Source organism: Odocoileus virginianus, chromosome 4 (assembly GCF_023699985.2).
Source record: "Odocoileus virginianus isolate 20LAN1187 ecotype Illinois chromosome 4, Ovbor_1.2, whole genome shotgun sequence".
Taxonomy (NCBI): Eukaryota; Metazoa; Chordata; class Mammalia; order Artiodactyla; family Cervidae; genus Odocoileus; species Odocoileus virginianus.
In genome coordinates this window covers 12,872,008-12,890,622 of record NC_069677.1, presented here as the reverse complement: position 1 = coordinate 12,890,622, position 18,615 = coordinate 12,872,008, and the positions used below count along the sequence as shown (strand labels likewise).

Genomic DNA, 18,615 nt, shown 5'->3' with positions numbered 1-18,615 from the left:
ATTTAATAATTAAATAAAAATGATTGTTATTCATGAAGAATACCTAAACTTCCACATTATCAAATATAAATTTTTTTTTTATAGGTTCTTGACTTTCCTGTGAATGTGCCCCATACACACACGTGTGTATACAGTTTTTAACAGATTAGTGTGTCTGCAGTTTTTAATAGGTTATTGATGTATAATTTTATGCTGTAAAATTCATTTAAGTGTACAGTTCAGTGAATTTTAGAAAATTTAGGGTTGAACAATCATCACAATAATTAATTTTAGAAAAACATTTCTATCACTCTAAAGAGAAGTCTCATGTCCATTCACAGTCATACCCCATCGTATGCCCCCAAGCAACCACTAATCTACTTGCTGTAAATATATTATAAATTTGCCTTTCCCACACATTTCATATAGAGGCATACCTTGTTTTATTACACTTCACTTTATTATGCTTCACAGATACTGCGTTTTTTACAAACTGAAGATTTGTGGCAACCCTGCATTGAGCAAGTCTGTTCGTGCCTTATTTTTAACAGCCTTTGCTCAGTTTGTGTCTCTGTGTCACATTTTGGTAATCCTCACAATATTTTAAACTCTTTCACCATTGTATTTATTATCGTGATCAGTAATCTTTGATGGTACTATTGAAAAAAGATCACAACTCACAGAAAACTGAGATGATGGTTAGCATTTTTTAGCAATAAAGTATTTTTAAAGTAAGGTATGTACATTCTTTTTTTAGGCATAATAATGTGGCACACTTACAGACTACAGTATAGTGTAACTATAATTTTTTATATGTACTGGGAAACCAAAAATTCTTGTGACTCAGTTTTTTGTGGTATTTACTTTATTGCAGTGGTCTGGAACCAAATCCCCAGTAACTCCAAGGTATCCCTGTAAATGGAATCATACAGTAGTATGTGGGCTGGCAGTTAGCTGTATACTTTTGAGGTTTATCATGTTGTAGCAAGTCTCAGTACTTCATCTCTTTTTATTATTGAATAATATTCCATTATATTGATATACTATATTTTGCTTATCCATTCACCAGTTGATGGACAACATTTTCATTGTTTTCACTTTTTTGGGTATTGTGAATAATGTTGCTTACATCCCTGTAAGTCTGTAAGGACACAGGTTTTCATTTCTCTTGGGTAGATAACTGTTTTCCTCTAGTTTATGTTTTTAATTAGAGTTGTAATTATTTACCCACTGTAAATTAACTACTTTTCAAATCTTAATTGGCTTTTTATTTACATCTCAATGTAGTAAATTTCGAATTGGCCAAATAAAGCATTACTTAAAATAGTTTCACACATGGTTTTTCTTTAATTTCTTATGCTTAGTAAGTCTGAGCCACCAAGGAATTTAATGTTCTACTCTTCTATTTTTTAACCTGTTTGGTTTCTCTGATTATGAAAGTAATACATATTTTAATTTAAAAATTCAGGACATGAATCATTTCTTAAAATATCTTAAGAATGTGTATTCTGGTTAACCACAACTCTCTTTACACCTTAACTTTTCAGTTCTGCTATCACCAACAGCTATCTCTAAAACTTTATCACAGGGTAAGGGTGGGGCTAAAAAAACAAACAAACAAACAAAACTTTATCACAGAACTTGCTCCAGTAAAAATTTTAGATTACACCATGTGGTATAGTCTTTGGAGTTGTTTAAAAATAGTGAAAATTGAAGGTGTTAAATTATAGGATACTTATAAGCTCTATAAATTATAGAATAATGTACTGAATGGTAAGATGTTTTTATTCAAAGACTGAAAGATTTTGGAAAAGGTATGGTTTGAAATTTCCTGTTTCTTAAGAACCTTTTTCTCAACCTGAATGTAGATTAATATCTGAATAATATCTGAACAGGAATGACATGGTACTTGTAAAGCAGATCATTTTCTAGCAATTTATGAAATTTCTTTTTATGTATAAATAACTTACACCATCCTTTTATATTCATTAAATGAATTACCCCAATACTTTAATATACTTAGAAATTTTATACCTTAAAAAAAAGTCCTGACCATAATTAGGGATTTTGTTACTTTTTTCTTCCTTTCCACAGTTTATATGAAATAGTAAGATTTTATTTCAACAAAAATGTACATTTTCTTACAGATGAAGTGAATTACTAAGTGGGAAAGATAGCATACTCATTTATATTACTAGTATTTACTAAGAGAGCAAATGACTGTGCTAGGAGGGAATGATCATCTCTAAGAATGAATTTTTTTCTTTTGTTTAGAGAAAGCTTAAAGTATCTGCCAAGTGAAAGTTCTTAAGGAATTTTTTGACTGGAATATATTACCTTGTCAGTGTCAGTTCTATAAAATTTTCCTTTTAGATTCACAATTTCCTAAAACTGAGGGTATGTTATGTTTTATAGAACTTTTAACTGGAGTAATAGTACTAAACTATTTAGTACTTCTGTAAACATAAAAAAATAACTGCATAAATATCAGTTACTTTCTGCTAATGGGTAGTTTTGATCATTTGTCTGATTTTGATAGTTTATAAATACCTTATCTTCATACTGTGGAATTCAGCAGTAAAATAGGAATAAATGTTAATGTGCAAAGACAGTGTGGATACATCTCAAAACATCATGCTGAGCAGAAGAATTCAAACACAAAATATTATGTACTATGATCCTGTTCCTTTAAAATTGTATAAAAGGCTGAACTAACTATAGTGACAGATCAGTCATTGCCTGAGGTTAGAGTCATGTGAGGGAAGGAAATTGCAGGGGGCATTAGGAAACATTTAAGGGTTAGGATACTGTTTTATATCTTGGTTATGATGTGGTTACTTGATTACATGTACTTACCCAAATTCATCAAACTGTACACTTAAAATTTTATTACTTTAATACTTAAGTAATAAAATACTACTTTAATAGAACAACATTCAGATAGACTAAATATCTTAATTTCTTTCCCTCAAGGAATAATTTTTTATATCAAAATCCTGTAGGGAAAACCTACTGCTAGATATTCTTTGTAAACACTTTTGTACACATATACAAACCTTAGACTCATGAACACAAATTCCCAATACATTAATGGACTGTTGACAGTTCTTGACCATGTATTCATCATTTAATTCATGTTGACTGAATACTCAATATGTCCTAGATGCTAGAGATTCTGTATTAACAATAGAAAATCCCTGTCCTCATGGAGAACTCAAATAAATATTAAATAATTTATCACACAAATAACTAAATGATTATAATATGGCAGGTATTTTGAAGGAAAATGACATGTGACAGTAACATTATAGAAGGAACTTTTACATTTACCTATAAAGTGGTCGTTGGTGTTTTTATTAAAGACAAAATATTAAGCTCGGAATGGGCTATCATTGGTCTAATTTCATAGCATTTCTTCTGTGTGGTTGATATTCTTTATTCCTGCTTTTACATTTACTTCTTTTCTAAATGTTCATGAAAATAAAGACTATTGTAATTTTTGTGCTTTTCAATCTGTATCTTTGGGACACTGCTCATATTTTTAAAATACAAGGGAATCTAGATTAAGTAAAAGATACAGTTCATATTGTCAAAGACTTTTGAAAAGCCTTCGTAGAAAATATGGAAACCTGAATTACGCTTTAATGATGGACTGAATTTTTGTGGAGAGAGAAAAAGTGGACATTTCATGTGCTAATCTTCTATGACATTGAATTTTTTAAATTTATGTTTTTCTATTCAGGTTTCTTTGCTATTACAACCTCCCTTTTTTCCTTCCCACACATTTGTTTTGGAAATTAGCTCTCTTTTTTTTTAAACTATTTGTATTGACATATAGTTAATTTATAATGTATTAATTTCAGGTGTAGCAAGTGATTCAAGTATATGTTTTCAGATTATTTTTCATTATCGGTTATTACAAGATATCGACTATAATTCCCTGTGCCATACAGTAGATCCTTGTTTCTTATCTTTTTTATATATCGTAGGATGTATATATTAATCCCAAACTCTTCGTTTATCTCTCTTCCCCTTACTTGCTATCCATTTGATAACCAGAAGTTTGTTTTCTATGTTTGTGAGTCCATTTCTCTTTTTTAAATAAGTTCATTTATATCATTTTTTTATATTCCACATATAAATGATACCATATATTTGTCTTTCTCTGATTTACATCACATAATATGTTTTAAATCTTTCAAGGATTCTAAATTGTTGATTTTATTTAGCATGGAAGGTAGTATATGCAGTATTTGTATTTGGCCTATGTCCACCTTTAAACCTGCACTCCACACTGTTACCTTCACCCCCTCTTCTCCACCATAAACATACCTCTACATTCCAAGAATCTAAAGTCATAGTTTCCTCTTTCGTATCTCTTTCTCTTTGTGCATATGCAAATCTCTCTGTGTTATAATGTTATCACTGTACTTCACATATCATTCTATTACATAACTTACCACAGTATATTATAATTACCCATTAATATGCATCTGTCTGTTAGACTGGATTACTTGAAGATGAGGACTATAACTTAGATATCTTTGTATATCTGACTAATATTATACCTGTCCCACTGTAGATACCTGATAGATATTTGTTGAATGCCCTCAAGAAACAGAGCTGCTGTAAACATTTTGTAACTTGTCAAATTCTTTATATAATGGAATTCTCAATTGAGTTTAGGCTGTGCCCACTGCAGGAATTAAGTCTTTAGTTAAGATAGATTTGAGAGAACTATTTGCAAGGCGTCTAAGAGCCTCTTGTGAAACAGCTCAAGTTATGCCACTGCTGAGTCTGACATGTCTGGAAATTAACCAGTCTTTTAAACTTGGTGGATGCCCTAACAAGTGACTGTTTGCAGAGGTCCTGGGAGGGAGCTAATTAAAAGGAAGAGTGACTAAATGCTGGAGGGAAACAGTGATTGTGGGCGCACTGTAATACATTTTGTTCCCACAAAAGTCTTTAGACACCTCATAGAAATGAATAGACACCAAACAAAGCTTAAAACACAAATTCACTAAAAACAGTAGAATCATAGAAGCACAAACCACACTGCTTAGGACCCTCTAAGAGAGCAAAAGACAAAGGAGAGATAACATATCTCTTCTACTTCTCCTCTGACCTCTAAAGGTCAACTTTAGTCCAGTCAAGGTCACGGAAACCATCAGGGATTGCTTGGCCAGCACTATGGTGCTACAACTGCATCAGAAACTTGGCTCTCTTATACCTTCACTTGACATCAAAATCATATTTAAATGAAGGATTCCCAAATTTTCATTTCAGGCTCTCTGATTCTTCTCTTGATCTCCAAAGCCATGTTTCCTCATCACCTGTGTATCCCTCAGAGTATTTCAAACTGAACATACCAAAATAGAAAAAATTCTTTCTTCTGTTTGAATTCTTCTTTTGTTGCAAGTATTTTAAGTATAATGTGGTTATCTTTTTGGTCACTTAGACTGGAAGTATTCAAATTGTTTTAGCTTCTCTGTCTCTCTAATCTGTACATCTAAGTAGTGGTCAGTCCCTTTCCATTCTGCTTCAGAAATGTTTATATAGTAGGTTATAGAGCATGAAGCAATCTAATTAACATAGTTTCTTGCTTTCTAAAAGAATATAGAACGATATTTTCCAGCATTAAAAAGGAAGGCAAACCTTCTGAGACAAAATGAAGTACAGAGAAAACCAGTTGCAGCTCTCAAGAGACCTAACCAGTTAAATAGAAAGTAAGTACTCAAATATAAGACAGTATTCTATTATCCTTCATAAAGATGGACTTATTATACTGAGAGTTCAAAGCAATGAATTTGCAATGATGTTGTAATTGTCTGGTCATTTTCAAGACATGGGATGTCTGTTTGAACACTCAGTATGGAAGCATTTAGTTACAGCTTCCTTATTTCTTAGAACCCGTGTTGTTGATGAATTTAACTAATTATAGACTTCTTAAGAAAAGCATCACTCTGTTTCCCTTGACATATAGAAAAAAACTGCAAAAGGTGATTGTTTTGGTAAAAACACCTCAGCCAGAATTACTCAAAATTCTGAAAACTGAATTTGTTATATACCTTCAGTGGCTCTTAATAGAATAGTGTATGTTATTTGTGGGAAAAGCAAATCTGAAAGGATTTTTCATGAATACTTCTTAAGCTTAAATTATTTCACATGTAAATCCATGGCTGATTCATGTCAATGTGTGGCAAAAACCACTACAATATTGTAAAGTAATTAGCCTCCAACTAATAAAAATAAGTGAAAAGTAAGTAAGTAAATAAATAAATAAATAAATAATTTATTGGTCTCTGTACAGTCTTAGTTGTGGTATGCAGGATCATTCATTGATTGTGGTGCATGGGCTTCTCTCTAGTTGTGGCATGTGGGTTCAGCAGTTGTGGTGCACAGGCTTAGTTACCCTGGAGTATGTGGATCTTAGTTCCCTGATCAGGGATTGAATCTGTGTCCCCTGCATTGAAAGGTGGATTCTCAACCACTGGACCACCAGGGAAGTCCCTAGCTGAAATTATTTTGATATTAAATTAAAAAGGGTATGTCCTGTGATTCCACTCCTGTGAGGTCCCCAGAGCAATCAGATTCACAGAGATGGGCAGCAGAGGGGTAGGAGCCAGGGGCTGGGCGGAGATGGGCAGTGAGTTGAAGGGGAACAGGTTTAGTCTGTGAAGGTGAACGTTTCTAAAGATGGTACAACCACGTGAATGCACTGAATGCCACCGAACTGGCCAAAGTGTAAACTTTACAAGTATTTTACCAATTAAGGATATTTAAAATGTTTAAAAGACAATTGTTTAAAATGTGACCTGTTATTATGGTACTTCTGCTTTATTGACTATGCCAAAGCCTTTGTGTGGATCACAACAAACTATGGAAAATTCTTAAATAGATGGGAATACCAGACCACGTGACCTGCCTCCTGAGAAATCTGTATGCAGGTCAAGAAGCAGCAGTTAGAACTGGACATGGAACAACAGACTGGTTCCAGATAGTAAAAGGAGTACGTCAAGGCTGTATATTGTCACCCTGCTTATTTAACTTATATGCAGAGTACATCATGCAAAATGCCAGGCTGGATGAAGCACAAGCTGGAATCAAGATTGCTGGGAGAAATATCCATAATCTCAGATATGCAGATGACACCACCCCTATGGCAGAAAGCAAAGAACTAAAGAGCCTCCTAATGAAAGTGAAAGAGGAGAGTGAAAAAGTTGCCTTAAAACTCAACATTCAGGAAACTAAGATCATGGCATCTGGTTCCATCACTTCATGGCAAATAGACGAGGAAACAATGGAAACAGTGACAGACTTTATTTTGGGGGGGCTCCAAAATCACTGCAGGTGGTGACTGCAGCTGTGAAATTAAAAGACGCTTGCTCCTTGGAAGAAAAGTTATGACCAACCTAGACAGCATATTAAAAAGCGGAGACATTACTTTGCCAACAAAGTTCAGTCTTGTCAAAGCTATGGTTTTTCCAGTAGTCATGTATGGATGTGAGTTGGACTGTAAAGAAAGCTGAGTGCCAAAGAATTGATGCTTTTGAACTATGGTGTTGGAGAAGACTCTTGAGAGTCCCTTGGACAGCGAGGAGATCCAACCAGTCCATCCTAAAGGAAATCAGTCCTGAATATTCATTGGAAGGACTGATGCTGAAGAGGAAACTCTAGTATTTTGGCCACCTGATGTGAAGAACTGATTCGTTTGAAAAGACCCTGATGCTGGGAACGGTTGAAGGCAGGAAGAGAAGGGATCGTCAGAGGATGAGATGGTTGGATGGCATCACCGACTTAATGGACGTGATTTTGAGTAAACTCCGGGAGTTGGTGATGGATACGGAAGCCTGGTGTGCTGCAGTCCAAGGAGTCGCAAAGAGTTAGACATGACTGAGCGACTGAACTGAACTGAACTGATTATGGTACTCTGTTCTCAGTAAGGATAAAGTAGAAATTGACAAGCTGTGAAGTTTTATTATTTCAGTTACAAATACCATTTATTCATCTCTTATAGAAGATTTCAAAGCAAAAAAAAAAACGAAGTTTTTGTGTATGTGGAATGGCTATATTTGTAGCTTCACTCAACTATGATCTCTGTGTTTTGGGAATCAATTGGGAGTCTTTTTTTTTTTGGAAAAGAGGAACTTTTCAAGAATTTGTCAATTACCTGAGCCATTAATAAGCCCTTGTTAATTGAAATGGCTAGGGAAATTATGCATTTGAACCTGTATAAGGTTGGAGGTAAGATGAGGTGACATGTTAAACATTTATGTATAGAAATAAGCAGATAAGTGTGAAAATTTGTCTTTTACCAACTTTCTATAGAAATTAGAAAGAAATTGGTGAAAGTAAAGTCAAACATAATTAAGGTTACAATATTCTGTGCAGGAGAGAGCAAACAGTGGAACAGTATGAGTTTTTGTGTTATTTATATTACTATGTATTCTGAGTGAAGGAGAGCAATGTATATGAGTGAAGGAGAGAAATTTGGAGAATATGTTATATTTCAATATTTTCTCTTGATTGTTGGTTTTTAACAGTTTGACAGTGATGTACCTAGGTGTGATTTTCTTTGTACTAATTCTTTTTAGACAGTTGAATATTTGTAAGATAAATTAGCTCCAAAATTAACCAGATTGTTATATGATATCTGTAAATCAGATCTCAATAGCTTCATGTAAACAATATAATTGAATCTTTGTGTTTAGCATACCTCAGATTTTTAGCCTGTGAATTTAACTATTTTTGCTTATTATTTCAAGATGTTTCAGAGTTGTTAAGTGGCCCAGACTTCTCATGGTACATGTGTTTTTTTGTTGTTGTTGCAGAAATAACATTCCAAATAATTTTACCAGGAGTGGAAATAAATTAAGTCATCAGAAAGACACTCGACAGGCAACTTTTCTTTTCAGAAGAGGCCTGAAGGTATAAAAAACCCTTGACAGTGTTTTCTTTTTACACAAAGGATCCTGAATATCCACCTTTAGTAATCATCAATTATAGACATGACCCATGATCAAGGTAGGGTTTGGGTTTAGGATATGGAGAACATGACATTAGGTTAATTTTTTTTCCCCTCTTTTCTCTTTTGTTGTCATCAATGGCAGTGTCTTATAAGAATTTAACATGTTATTTAGGAATAAATTTGTTTTTACTACTTATTCTGATACAGGAACCCCAAGAAAGAGGTATTATCAGAATAGGCACATGCTCCTCTCCTGCATTCAAACCTACCACACAGGGTTATAAAGTTACAGAACAGGACAGCTCTTTGGATTCAAATCCTCTGCTTTCTGTGGGATCTACTGCTTTTTTTTTCCCCTTCAGGTTCAGGCCCAGTTGAACTCAGAACAACTGCTAGACGATGTAGTAGCAAAGAGAACTCGTCAGTAAGTTTCAATTTGTTTTTCAAGATGTCATTTCAAAACTCCCAGAATAGTAGTGACCTAAATTACTTTGTGCGGCAGTTAAAAAGAAATTAAATGAGACCCAGAGTGAATTAACCATTGAGCCTGAAATAAGTAAATTCTGTTTTGTTTTTGTTGATTTTCCCTCCAAAACAGTTGGCATTTTCACATGGCAGTGTTACACATTTTAGCAGCAAATGCATTACTCTGTATTTTTTTTCCTGTTTAGTCCATTTTAATGAAATAGCTCTTTATTTTTTTATAATTGCTTTATACAAATGAACCAGTTCATGGAATAAGTAGAAGAAAATCCAGTAGAGCTTTTAGAATATTTATAAATTTTAAAAAACAATACAGTGTTTTCTTTTTACATACTGCTTTTTTTCTCCTTACCCCATGAAGGTATTTTAAGAATATATTTTTGTCTCTTAGAATTGCACTGCAAGTGTGAGTTGTAACATTCCATCAGTATGACCAGAGTTTAAAACTAAATCATTTGAAATTATGGCTACTTCTTAGAAAACAAAGCATATATCACATGATCATGGTTCAGATATGATGCCATCTAGAATAGGCATGATTTTGAGCAGTTGGAGTATAAGAATGGCAACTATTTGAACTTCATGCTGATAGTATTCTATTGCACTGGAGTTTGAGGATCAACCTGTAGAAAAAAGCACAAGATACTTAATTTGGTAACAGTGTAATGTAAATGTCAGATTTTGACCTACATAAATATAAAAGTAAAGCTGATAGAAAATGGGTGGTACAACGTGGATGAAGAGGTGGAGGGAAGGAATTAGAAATACTATTGTCCTTTCTTACAAAGGGGGTAGGGGAAAATGTCAAGAGATACTACTGGAAAAAGAAATTCAAGTGTTAAAATTAATGAAAGTAAAATAGTGATACAGCCATCAAAATGTTTCAAAGTAGGAAGAGAAACCAGAGGATAGTGTGATGAGCTGAATCCTTATCATAGCAAGATACTTGCTTACCTAAGTATCTTGTTTAGTGAACTCTGGAGGTAACAAGCAGAAAATCAGGAAAAGTTAAAAGTGCTGCTTCTGGGGAGCAGGAAGGGAGAACAGTGGAGTAAAGGATTGTTGCTTTTTATTAGAAGCTTTTCTGGATTATTTGATTTTTTAATGTGCATATATCTGTTACACAGAAAAATATTTATAAATTCAAGTGTCCAGTTCTTATAACCAATATGCTGATTAATTATATCATGTTGGGGCCCAGGTATCTATAATCTGAAAACTTGGAAAAAGTAATAGCTACTTTAAAATATATGTTTTATGTAGAATACACGGTAGTATTTATAAACCTTTCATTTTAATGAAATTTTTGGTTTTTTGAAACTAGGTGGCGAACTTCCACCACAAATGGAGGAATTTTGACTGTATCCATTGATAATCCAGGAGCAGTGCAGTGCCCAGTGTAAGTCTTTTTTTTTTTTTTTTGGCAAAAATTATAACCTTCAGTATGTAAGATAATAGAAAAATATTTGACTCTGCTCAAGAGTATGATGTCCAAGTTAGGATAAACTGAGACAAGGATAAAAGTGATACAAAGTGGAAATAATATAAAGTTAAAAGTAGAGAATTCCTTGGTGGTTCAGTGGTTAGGACTCAGTACTTTCAGTGCTATGGCCCAGATTCAATCCCTGATTGGACAGGACACTAGGATTCCATGAGCCACACAGCATGGCCAAAGCAAACAAGCAAATAAACAAAAAAGCCAAAAACAACTAAAAAAGTTACGTGTTTTGGACTTCATTACATACACATCCACCTTCTTTTTAAAGACATCATAGTATATTCTTTTATTTTTGTTGTTTAGTCGCTAATTCATGTCTGTGACCCTATGGACTATAGCCTCCAGGCTTCTCTCTCCATGGGATTTCCCAGGCAGGAATACTGGAGTGGGTTGCTCTTTCCTTCTCCATGGGATCTTCTTGACCCAGGGATCAAACCCAAGTCTCCTGCATTGGCAGGCGGATTCTTTACCACTGAGCTACCAGGGAAGCCCCTTATTTAAATGACCTTAATTAACTTCACCATTCCATTATATTTATTGCATTATAAACTTCCTAGGTTGAACCCAGAAGTGATATTGCCTGGGCGGGGGTGGGGGGTGGTGAGCTGAACCCTGATTTCACAGGCAAGATGTGAGACTTGTAGCACTGGGCTGGAGGTAAAGGATCCATTTCAAGAAAGTTCTAAAACCATATCATCAAATTCAACCTGATAATTGACCGAGCCTTGGAAAAACCTCATTGGATCCTCACTAGACCACACTGTAACTGGCACTCTTAAATTTTTGCCATCAAAAAGTATCAGGAATGAAAATCTACATTGTGTACTTATAAATGAAAGTCCCGTGTCAGCCAGTGGTCTAGCAGATTGGCTAGTTTCTTGGAACTTCATGCAGGCATACTCAAGCTAACACAGCAGAGGAAAATGTCTGTGTCAATATGTATGACCCATTAGTAGGTTATGAAATCAGTTATGTCAGTTGTGATGAACATGTTTTAAAAATAATAAAATTTTTAAAAAAATTCCTAGGTTTACAGAGTTTTTGTTTTACCTATACATCCATTTTAATAATTGAGATGAAAACATCAGGTAAGTCTCTTTAAAATTTTAGAGGTTGCTTTATTTTAGTAGAAGATCAAGACTTGGAAATGACCAATCATTCCAAGTTGTTGAGAAGTATGTAGTTCTACTTACAGAGGTGTCCTGTGAGCAGTTTATAAATTTTAGTCTCTAGATTAGTCTGTCAAGAACCAAGTATTTTTTTTTTAATTCAGCAAGGTTGCAGGATACAAGGTTAATACCTGTTTCTATATATTAATAATGAAATATCAGAAAGAGAAAGTAAAAAAGAAAACTCATTTAAAATTGTGTTTACACAATGCCTAGGAATAAACTTAACCAAGGAGGTGAAGGGACCTGTATGTTGAAAACTGCAAGACATTGATGAAGGAAATTTTAGATGATTCAAAGAAATGGAAAGATAATCCCATGCTCTTGGATTGGGAGTATTAATATTATTAAGATGACCATATTACTGAGAAATCTCTAGAGTTAATGCAATACCTATCAAAATACCCAGGACATTTTTCACAGAACTAGAGCAGATAAAATTTACATGGAACTCCAGGTGACCCCAAATTACCAAAGCAATTCTGAGAAAAAAAGAAAGAAGGTGGGAGGTCACACCCTGACATAAACCATAGCAGTATTTTCTTGGATCAGTATCCAAAGGCAAAAGAAATAAGAACAAAAGTAAATAAATGGCACCTAATTAAACTTTAAAGCTTTTACACAGCCAAGGAAACCATCAACAAAATCAGAAGACAGCCTACAGAATGCAAGAAAGTATTTGCAAATGATGTAACCAACAATGGGTTAAAATCCAAAGTATACAAACAGCTTATACAAGTCAATATGAAAACAGTTCAGTCAAAAGGTGGGAAGAAGACATGAACAGACATTTTTCCAAAGAAGACATAAAGATGGCTAGCAGGCACATGAAAAGATGCTTAGCACCACTAATTGTTAAAGAAATGCAAATCAGAACCCCAATGAGGTATCACTTCACCTGTCAGAATAGCTCTCATCAAAAAGTGTACAAATAATAAATGTCAGAGAGGACGTGGAGAAAAGGGAACCCATGTACACTGTTGGTGAGAATGTAACTTGGTTCATCCACTGTGGAAAACAGGATAGAGGTTTCTTAAAAATAGAACTACCAATTCCACTCCTGGGTGTATATCTGGAAAAAAATGAAAAAACACTAAATCACAAAGATATGTGCACCCCAGTGTTCTTCATAACAGCACTGTTTACAGTAGTCAAGACATGGAAGCAACCTAAGTATACATCAAGAGATGAATGGATAAATAAGATGTGGCATATATATATATATATGCATATATATGTGTATATACAATGGAATGTTACTCAGCTATAAAAAGAATGAAGTACTGTTATTTGCAGCAACATGGATGGACTGAGAGAATGTTATACTTAGTTAAATAAGTCAGAGAAAGACAAATACTATCTATTACTTATATATGGAATCTAAAAAATCATACAAATGAATGTATATAGAAAGCAGAAACACACTTGCAGACATAGAAAACAAACTTGTGGTTACATAGAGGGCAGAGAAGCAGAAGGAAAAAATCAGGTGTATGGAATTAATAGATACAAATTACTATATATAAAATAGATAAGCAACAAGGATTTACTGTATAGCATAGGGAATTAGACCCGTTATCATATAACAACCTATAATGAAATATCTGTAAAAATACTGAATCACTATGTTATATACCTGAAAAACACAAAATTGTAAATTAACTATACTTCAAAAAATAAAAGAACTGGGTTGGCAGGGTTATTGAGAATGTAAATAAAGTAGCCTTCATATAGCTGAACATGTGTACAAGTCAAGATGTCTTATGAACCAAGTGATTTATTTCTCTTCTTTTCATTGTTTAACTGGTCTTATTTTAATTTTTTCCTAATAGAACTCAGAAACCACGATTAACTCGTACTGCTGTGCCCTCATTCTTGACAAAACGAGATCAATCTGATGTAAAGAAAGTTCCTAAAGGTGTCCCCCTACAATTTGACATAAACAGTGTTGGAAAACAGGTAAATTCCCCCCCCCGCCCCGTATTTCTCTGGGCCATTGACGGAAAATATTTTAATTAACAAAACTAATGTTGTATAATGAATTAAATAGGATGTCCTAACTATACTCATCCCTAGGAAACTACTGGTCTATCTGTTCTCTGTCTCTGAATTTGCTTATTTTGGACATTTCATGTAATGGGATCATATAATATGTGAAGCTTTTTTCACTTAGCATAGTTTTTTCGTGGTTTATCCATTGTGTATATCAATATTTTATTTCTTTTTATTCCTGAATAACATTCCACCATATGGATATACTGTATTTTATTTGTCAATTGATGGACATTTGGATTGTTTCCATTCTTTGGCTATTGTGGATAATGTTCCTCTGAACATTCATGTACATATGCTCACACAAAAACCTATACATTCATGTTTTTGTGTGAGTGTATTTTATTTCTCCTTGGTAAATACCTAAGAATGGAATTGCTAATCATATTATAATTCTGGGTTTAACCTTTGGGGAAGTACCAAATTGTTTTCCAGAGAAGTAGCTGCAGTACCATTCCTTCCAACATGTAAGAGAGTTCTGAAATTTTCCATGTCCTTGCTAGCATTTGTTATTATCTGTCATATGATTTTAGACATTCTGATGCATGTCAAGTGGTGTATCTCACCATGGTTTTGGCAGTTTTTGTATTAACCTTGTAATCTTGCTAAAATATACTTTCTGCTTTTAATAATTTTATAAATTACTTAGGATTTTCTTTGTAAGCAATCATGTCATTCTTTGAATTTCTTTCCAATCTTTAAATCTTTTTATTTTCTTCATTATGATGGCTAGAATATTCAGTACTATGTTGAGAGCATGTTTGCTTGCTTTGTCTCCAGACTTGAGGAGAAGGCATTGTTTTTCACCATTAAGTTTGATGTTAGTAGGCTGTTTTTATCAGATTGAGGAAGTTCCCTTCTATTTGTAATTTGCTGAGAATTTTTATCATGAATGTGTGACATTTTAAAATGTCAACTGTGGAGTGAAGATAAAGTTTTCTGTATGGACAGAAATTTGACCAAATTTATTTTGCTTATTTTTATTTTGTCAGTTGTTACTTTCCTTTCAGTCTGGTATTCCCATCTCTTTAAGAATGTTCAAAGTTAGCTGTGATCCACACAAAGGCGTTAGTGTAGTCAATGAAGCAGAAGTAGATGTTTTTCTGGAATTCCCTTGTTTTTTTTATGATCCAGTAGATGTTGGCAGTTTGATCTCTGGTTCCTCTGCCTTTTCAAATCCGGCTTGAACATCTGGAGATTCTCGATTCATATACTATTGAAGCCTAGCTTGAAGGATTTTGAGCATTCCTTTGCGAACATGTGAGACAAGCGTAGTTGTGCGGTAGTTTGAACATTCTTTGGCATTGCCATTTTAGGGATTCTGACTCAGTTTCAATTCTAGACCTGCAAGTAGACAACTAACTTCTCTAAACTTCACTGAATTCACCTATTTTGTATGGGTGTTTGTTAGAATTTAAATGAGTTCATATATATATAAGTATTCAGGAAATGTTAGGTATTGTTGCTGTGAATTACCATTATGATCACATTATTATTCCAAAGCAAATGTAGCTTACAGTCAAGTTGTTAATTTTTGTTTTGTTTTGTTTTCTCTAGACAGGAATGACTTTGAATGAACGATTTGGGATCCTGAAGGAACAAAGAGCCACTCTCACTTTCAACAAAGGAGGAAGCCGCTTTGTAACCGTGGGATAGATCCTATGTCAAAGGAACTTTTGAGTGATGACTCTTAAAAATATAATTGCTTGAAGAGTTCATCACAGAAATTCAAGAAACTTTATTTCAAAATATTCATAAGGCTAAATAACTCTTAATTTTATTTTTGAAGTTTTTTTTAAACATGTATAAATAATGCCCTGAAAGAGTAACAGGGAATATACCTATATGTTCTTAAAGATTTCATGGTTGGCCCAGACAGAGCAATTCTGTATTTGACTTTTTTGATTCCTCATGCAGCAGAAAGAATGTGGAAAGATAGAAATTGATTATTTTATGATAGTGGTATTTAGGATCTCATCACCTTTGCTCATTTTTTACACCTTGCCGTGGTAAATCTTGGTCTTCAAGATTTGAAGTAGGTCCCTTTGTTGCTGTCACTTTTACTTTAATAGTGTTGGTGTAATAAGTGCAGTTGACTTTCTTCATTAGGGATATAAAAAATTATTAGAATTTCAGTTTGGGGGTTTAAGATTTATGGGGGTATCTGGAACTTGGTTCATTTTTCAAATAAGATTAGGTTAATCCTCCAGAGTTGTAAATCTTTAATGCTGAACTTTTTTTTTAACAAGAAATGTGACTCCAGGCATTAGCTTCTGTTTAAAATTTTGGTGTTTAAAGGTTGTAAGTGGGTGTTTACAGAGTTATCTGATAGAGCCTAATTGGAGGAAAGTCCAGAGTAAAAATCTGGTAATTTGTGTGGAGAGAAAGTAGCAGGTGGAAGATGGTAACTGAGATGAAGACTTTAAAATCTAGGTCATAGGTATACTGTTTGGATTTAGTGTAGTTTTGAGTCTAGTGTGCACAAAGTATTCTTCAGATGATATTTAGAATAATTATAATTAAAATGGATTGAGTTCCATAGATATTTTGATAGGAGAATTAGCCATAAAGTCCTGGACTTCTTATTTGAAAAAGTTAAATTTTAAGTTTACCAAGTTGAACAGTATACATACAGCTCTTAAAAAAATGTACATGTCACAAGGTAAAAAGTGCAAAATTATAATAGAGTTAACATTATTATGACCTTGTTCTGTACCTTTGCTTCTGATTTCTTGTGTAAAGTTCAGGCATTTGTGGTGAGAAAAGGATTTCCCCCCCTCATACTCTGGAGGGTTAGGAGGAGTTAATTTGTTGTGCCAAGCTAGTGCTGAAAGTCCTCAGATGGCTGTAAATTTTAAGTTATGGTATAATACCAAAATGCAGCAAAATATTCAAACTACAGTTTACAAGTTTGGTCATTTTGAAGCTTAACTTTTTGATTTGCTGTAATGTTAAAACCTCTAAGTAGGTGTTAGTTTTCCCTGCAGTGTATTATTTGTGTTGATTTTCCCTGTTACACAAGACATTGTTATGGCTCCTGCCTGCGTTGCAGGGTATACTAGACTTCATTGTTGTTTCTCATGGTCCTTTGGTTACTTGGTTTATGCTAGCCACGGAAAGCTATCAATAACAGTTTCATGCTTATACCAAAGAATTAAATCTGATCCTTAATATCTGGTATTTTGCTTGTAAGTCTACTGATAAGGGATTATTGGAAGCCAGTCATACAATTTGAAAGTAAACTCCAGTCTCTCTGTAGGCCAAGGACTAATTGCAAAACATTTTTGCAAGTATGAATGCTTAGATTTGACTCATGAACAATACATTTTAGACTGGTTTAGAATTATTGATAACTTATTTTAAAACAAAGGAAAAAGAACTGAGCACAAGTTTGCTGTCTTTAGAGCAGTTTGTGAAAATATGGTATAAAGATGTTTTCATTTTCTTGTTCTTTTAAATATTACTGTACAGAGCTATTATTAATGCCTTCTTTTTAAATCTTAAAAATCCCTCCAAATATTGATATTAAGTGCATCAAACAAAATGTCTTTGGTATATTAAACTTTTGCTCTTCATGCATCTGTAATTTCATTTTCTTTTTAAATAGAAAATCTTACCTTTGTTACAGCCAAATTATAATTCTTGAGTGCTAACATGTTGTATAAAAACAAAAGAATATGCTCTTTTGGAGGAAATTTTTCCTTTCTTAGAATGTGGTTGTAGTCATCCTTTTTCAGTTCTTAAAAGTTTTTTTTTAAACAAGATGCAACTTAAATTTCCCTTTGCATCAAGGTGTATAAAAAACATTGATGCAGTGCATCACAAAATGAACGTTTGTATTTAATGAGGAGATGCTTTACACTGTACTTTTTGGTGTTTTTTGGAAAAGTTACCTTTAGCTCTGAAGCTGTTCCTTTTTAACAAATAAAATATTACAGGTCTCTCATGATTTATTCTTAGCTAAAAAGATTGAGTTGTGGTTTTTAGATTGTTCTGTGTTACAAAGAACTTTGTAGTGACTATAACATTTAGGATTTGAAAAGCTGCCTAACAATTAAATTGGTAGATCAATTTATATTGACATCCCACTAACTATCTTTTGACCACTTCACTTATAGCTCCAACAAGAACTAGTCAGGGGGAGTTAGAATAGAGAATCAAATTTTCTTAGAATGCAATATATTAGACTGAGTGAACCTTTAGAGATCATCCAGGTTTTTTTTTTTTTTTTTTTTACATCTTGATTCAGTGATACTCACTGAGTGATACTCAGCTCCAGTCACTTTTTAAGCTTAGATCTTTAATTCTCCATGAATGGAACACCCACAGAAAGTAGTGGAATGGTGTGTGGCTTGTCAGATATCTAAGAAATGGTAATACCATCCTTTAGCATTTGTAACATGGTAGGTAAATACACTCTGCTGGTGATAGTTACGAGATTTCATCACTTTTCATTCCAGTTAGGT

General features: G+C 33.6%; 1 protein-coding gene across 1 annotated transcript in view; it reads left to right on the top strand.

Annotated features, from left to right (window-relative positions):
- Positions 1-18,090, top strand: part of FYTTD1 (forty-two-three domain containing 1) — a 30,711-nt gene extending 12,621 nt beyond the window's left edge. The window contains exons 4-9 of the mRNA XM_020893614.2: positions 5,593-5,705; positions 8,811-8,907; positions 9,310-9,371; positions 10,755-10,829; positions 13,930-14,056; positions 15,707-18,090. Of these exons, the coding sequence (XP_020749273.1) occupies positions 5,593-5,705; positions 8,811-8,907; positions 9,310-9,371; positions 10,755-10,829; positions 13,930-14,056; positions 15,707-15,805 (573 nt within the window). The 3' untranslated portion in view covers positions 15,806-18,090. The remainder of the gene's footprint in view (positions 1-5,592; positions 5,706-8,810; positions 8,908-9,309; positions 9,372-10,754; positions 10,830-13,929; positions 14,057-15,706) is intronic.
- The last annotated feature ends 525 nt before the right edge of the window (positions 18,091-18,615 follow it).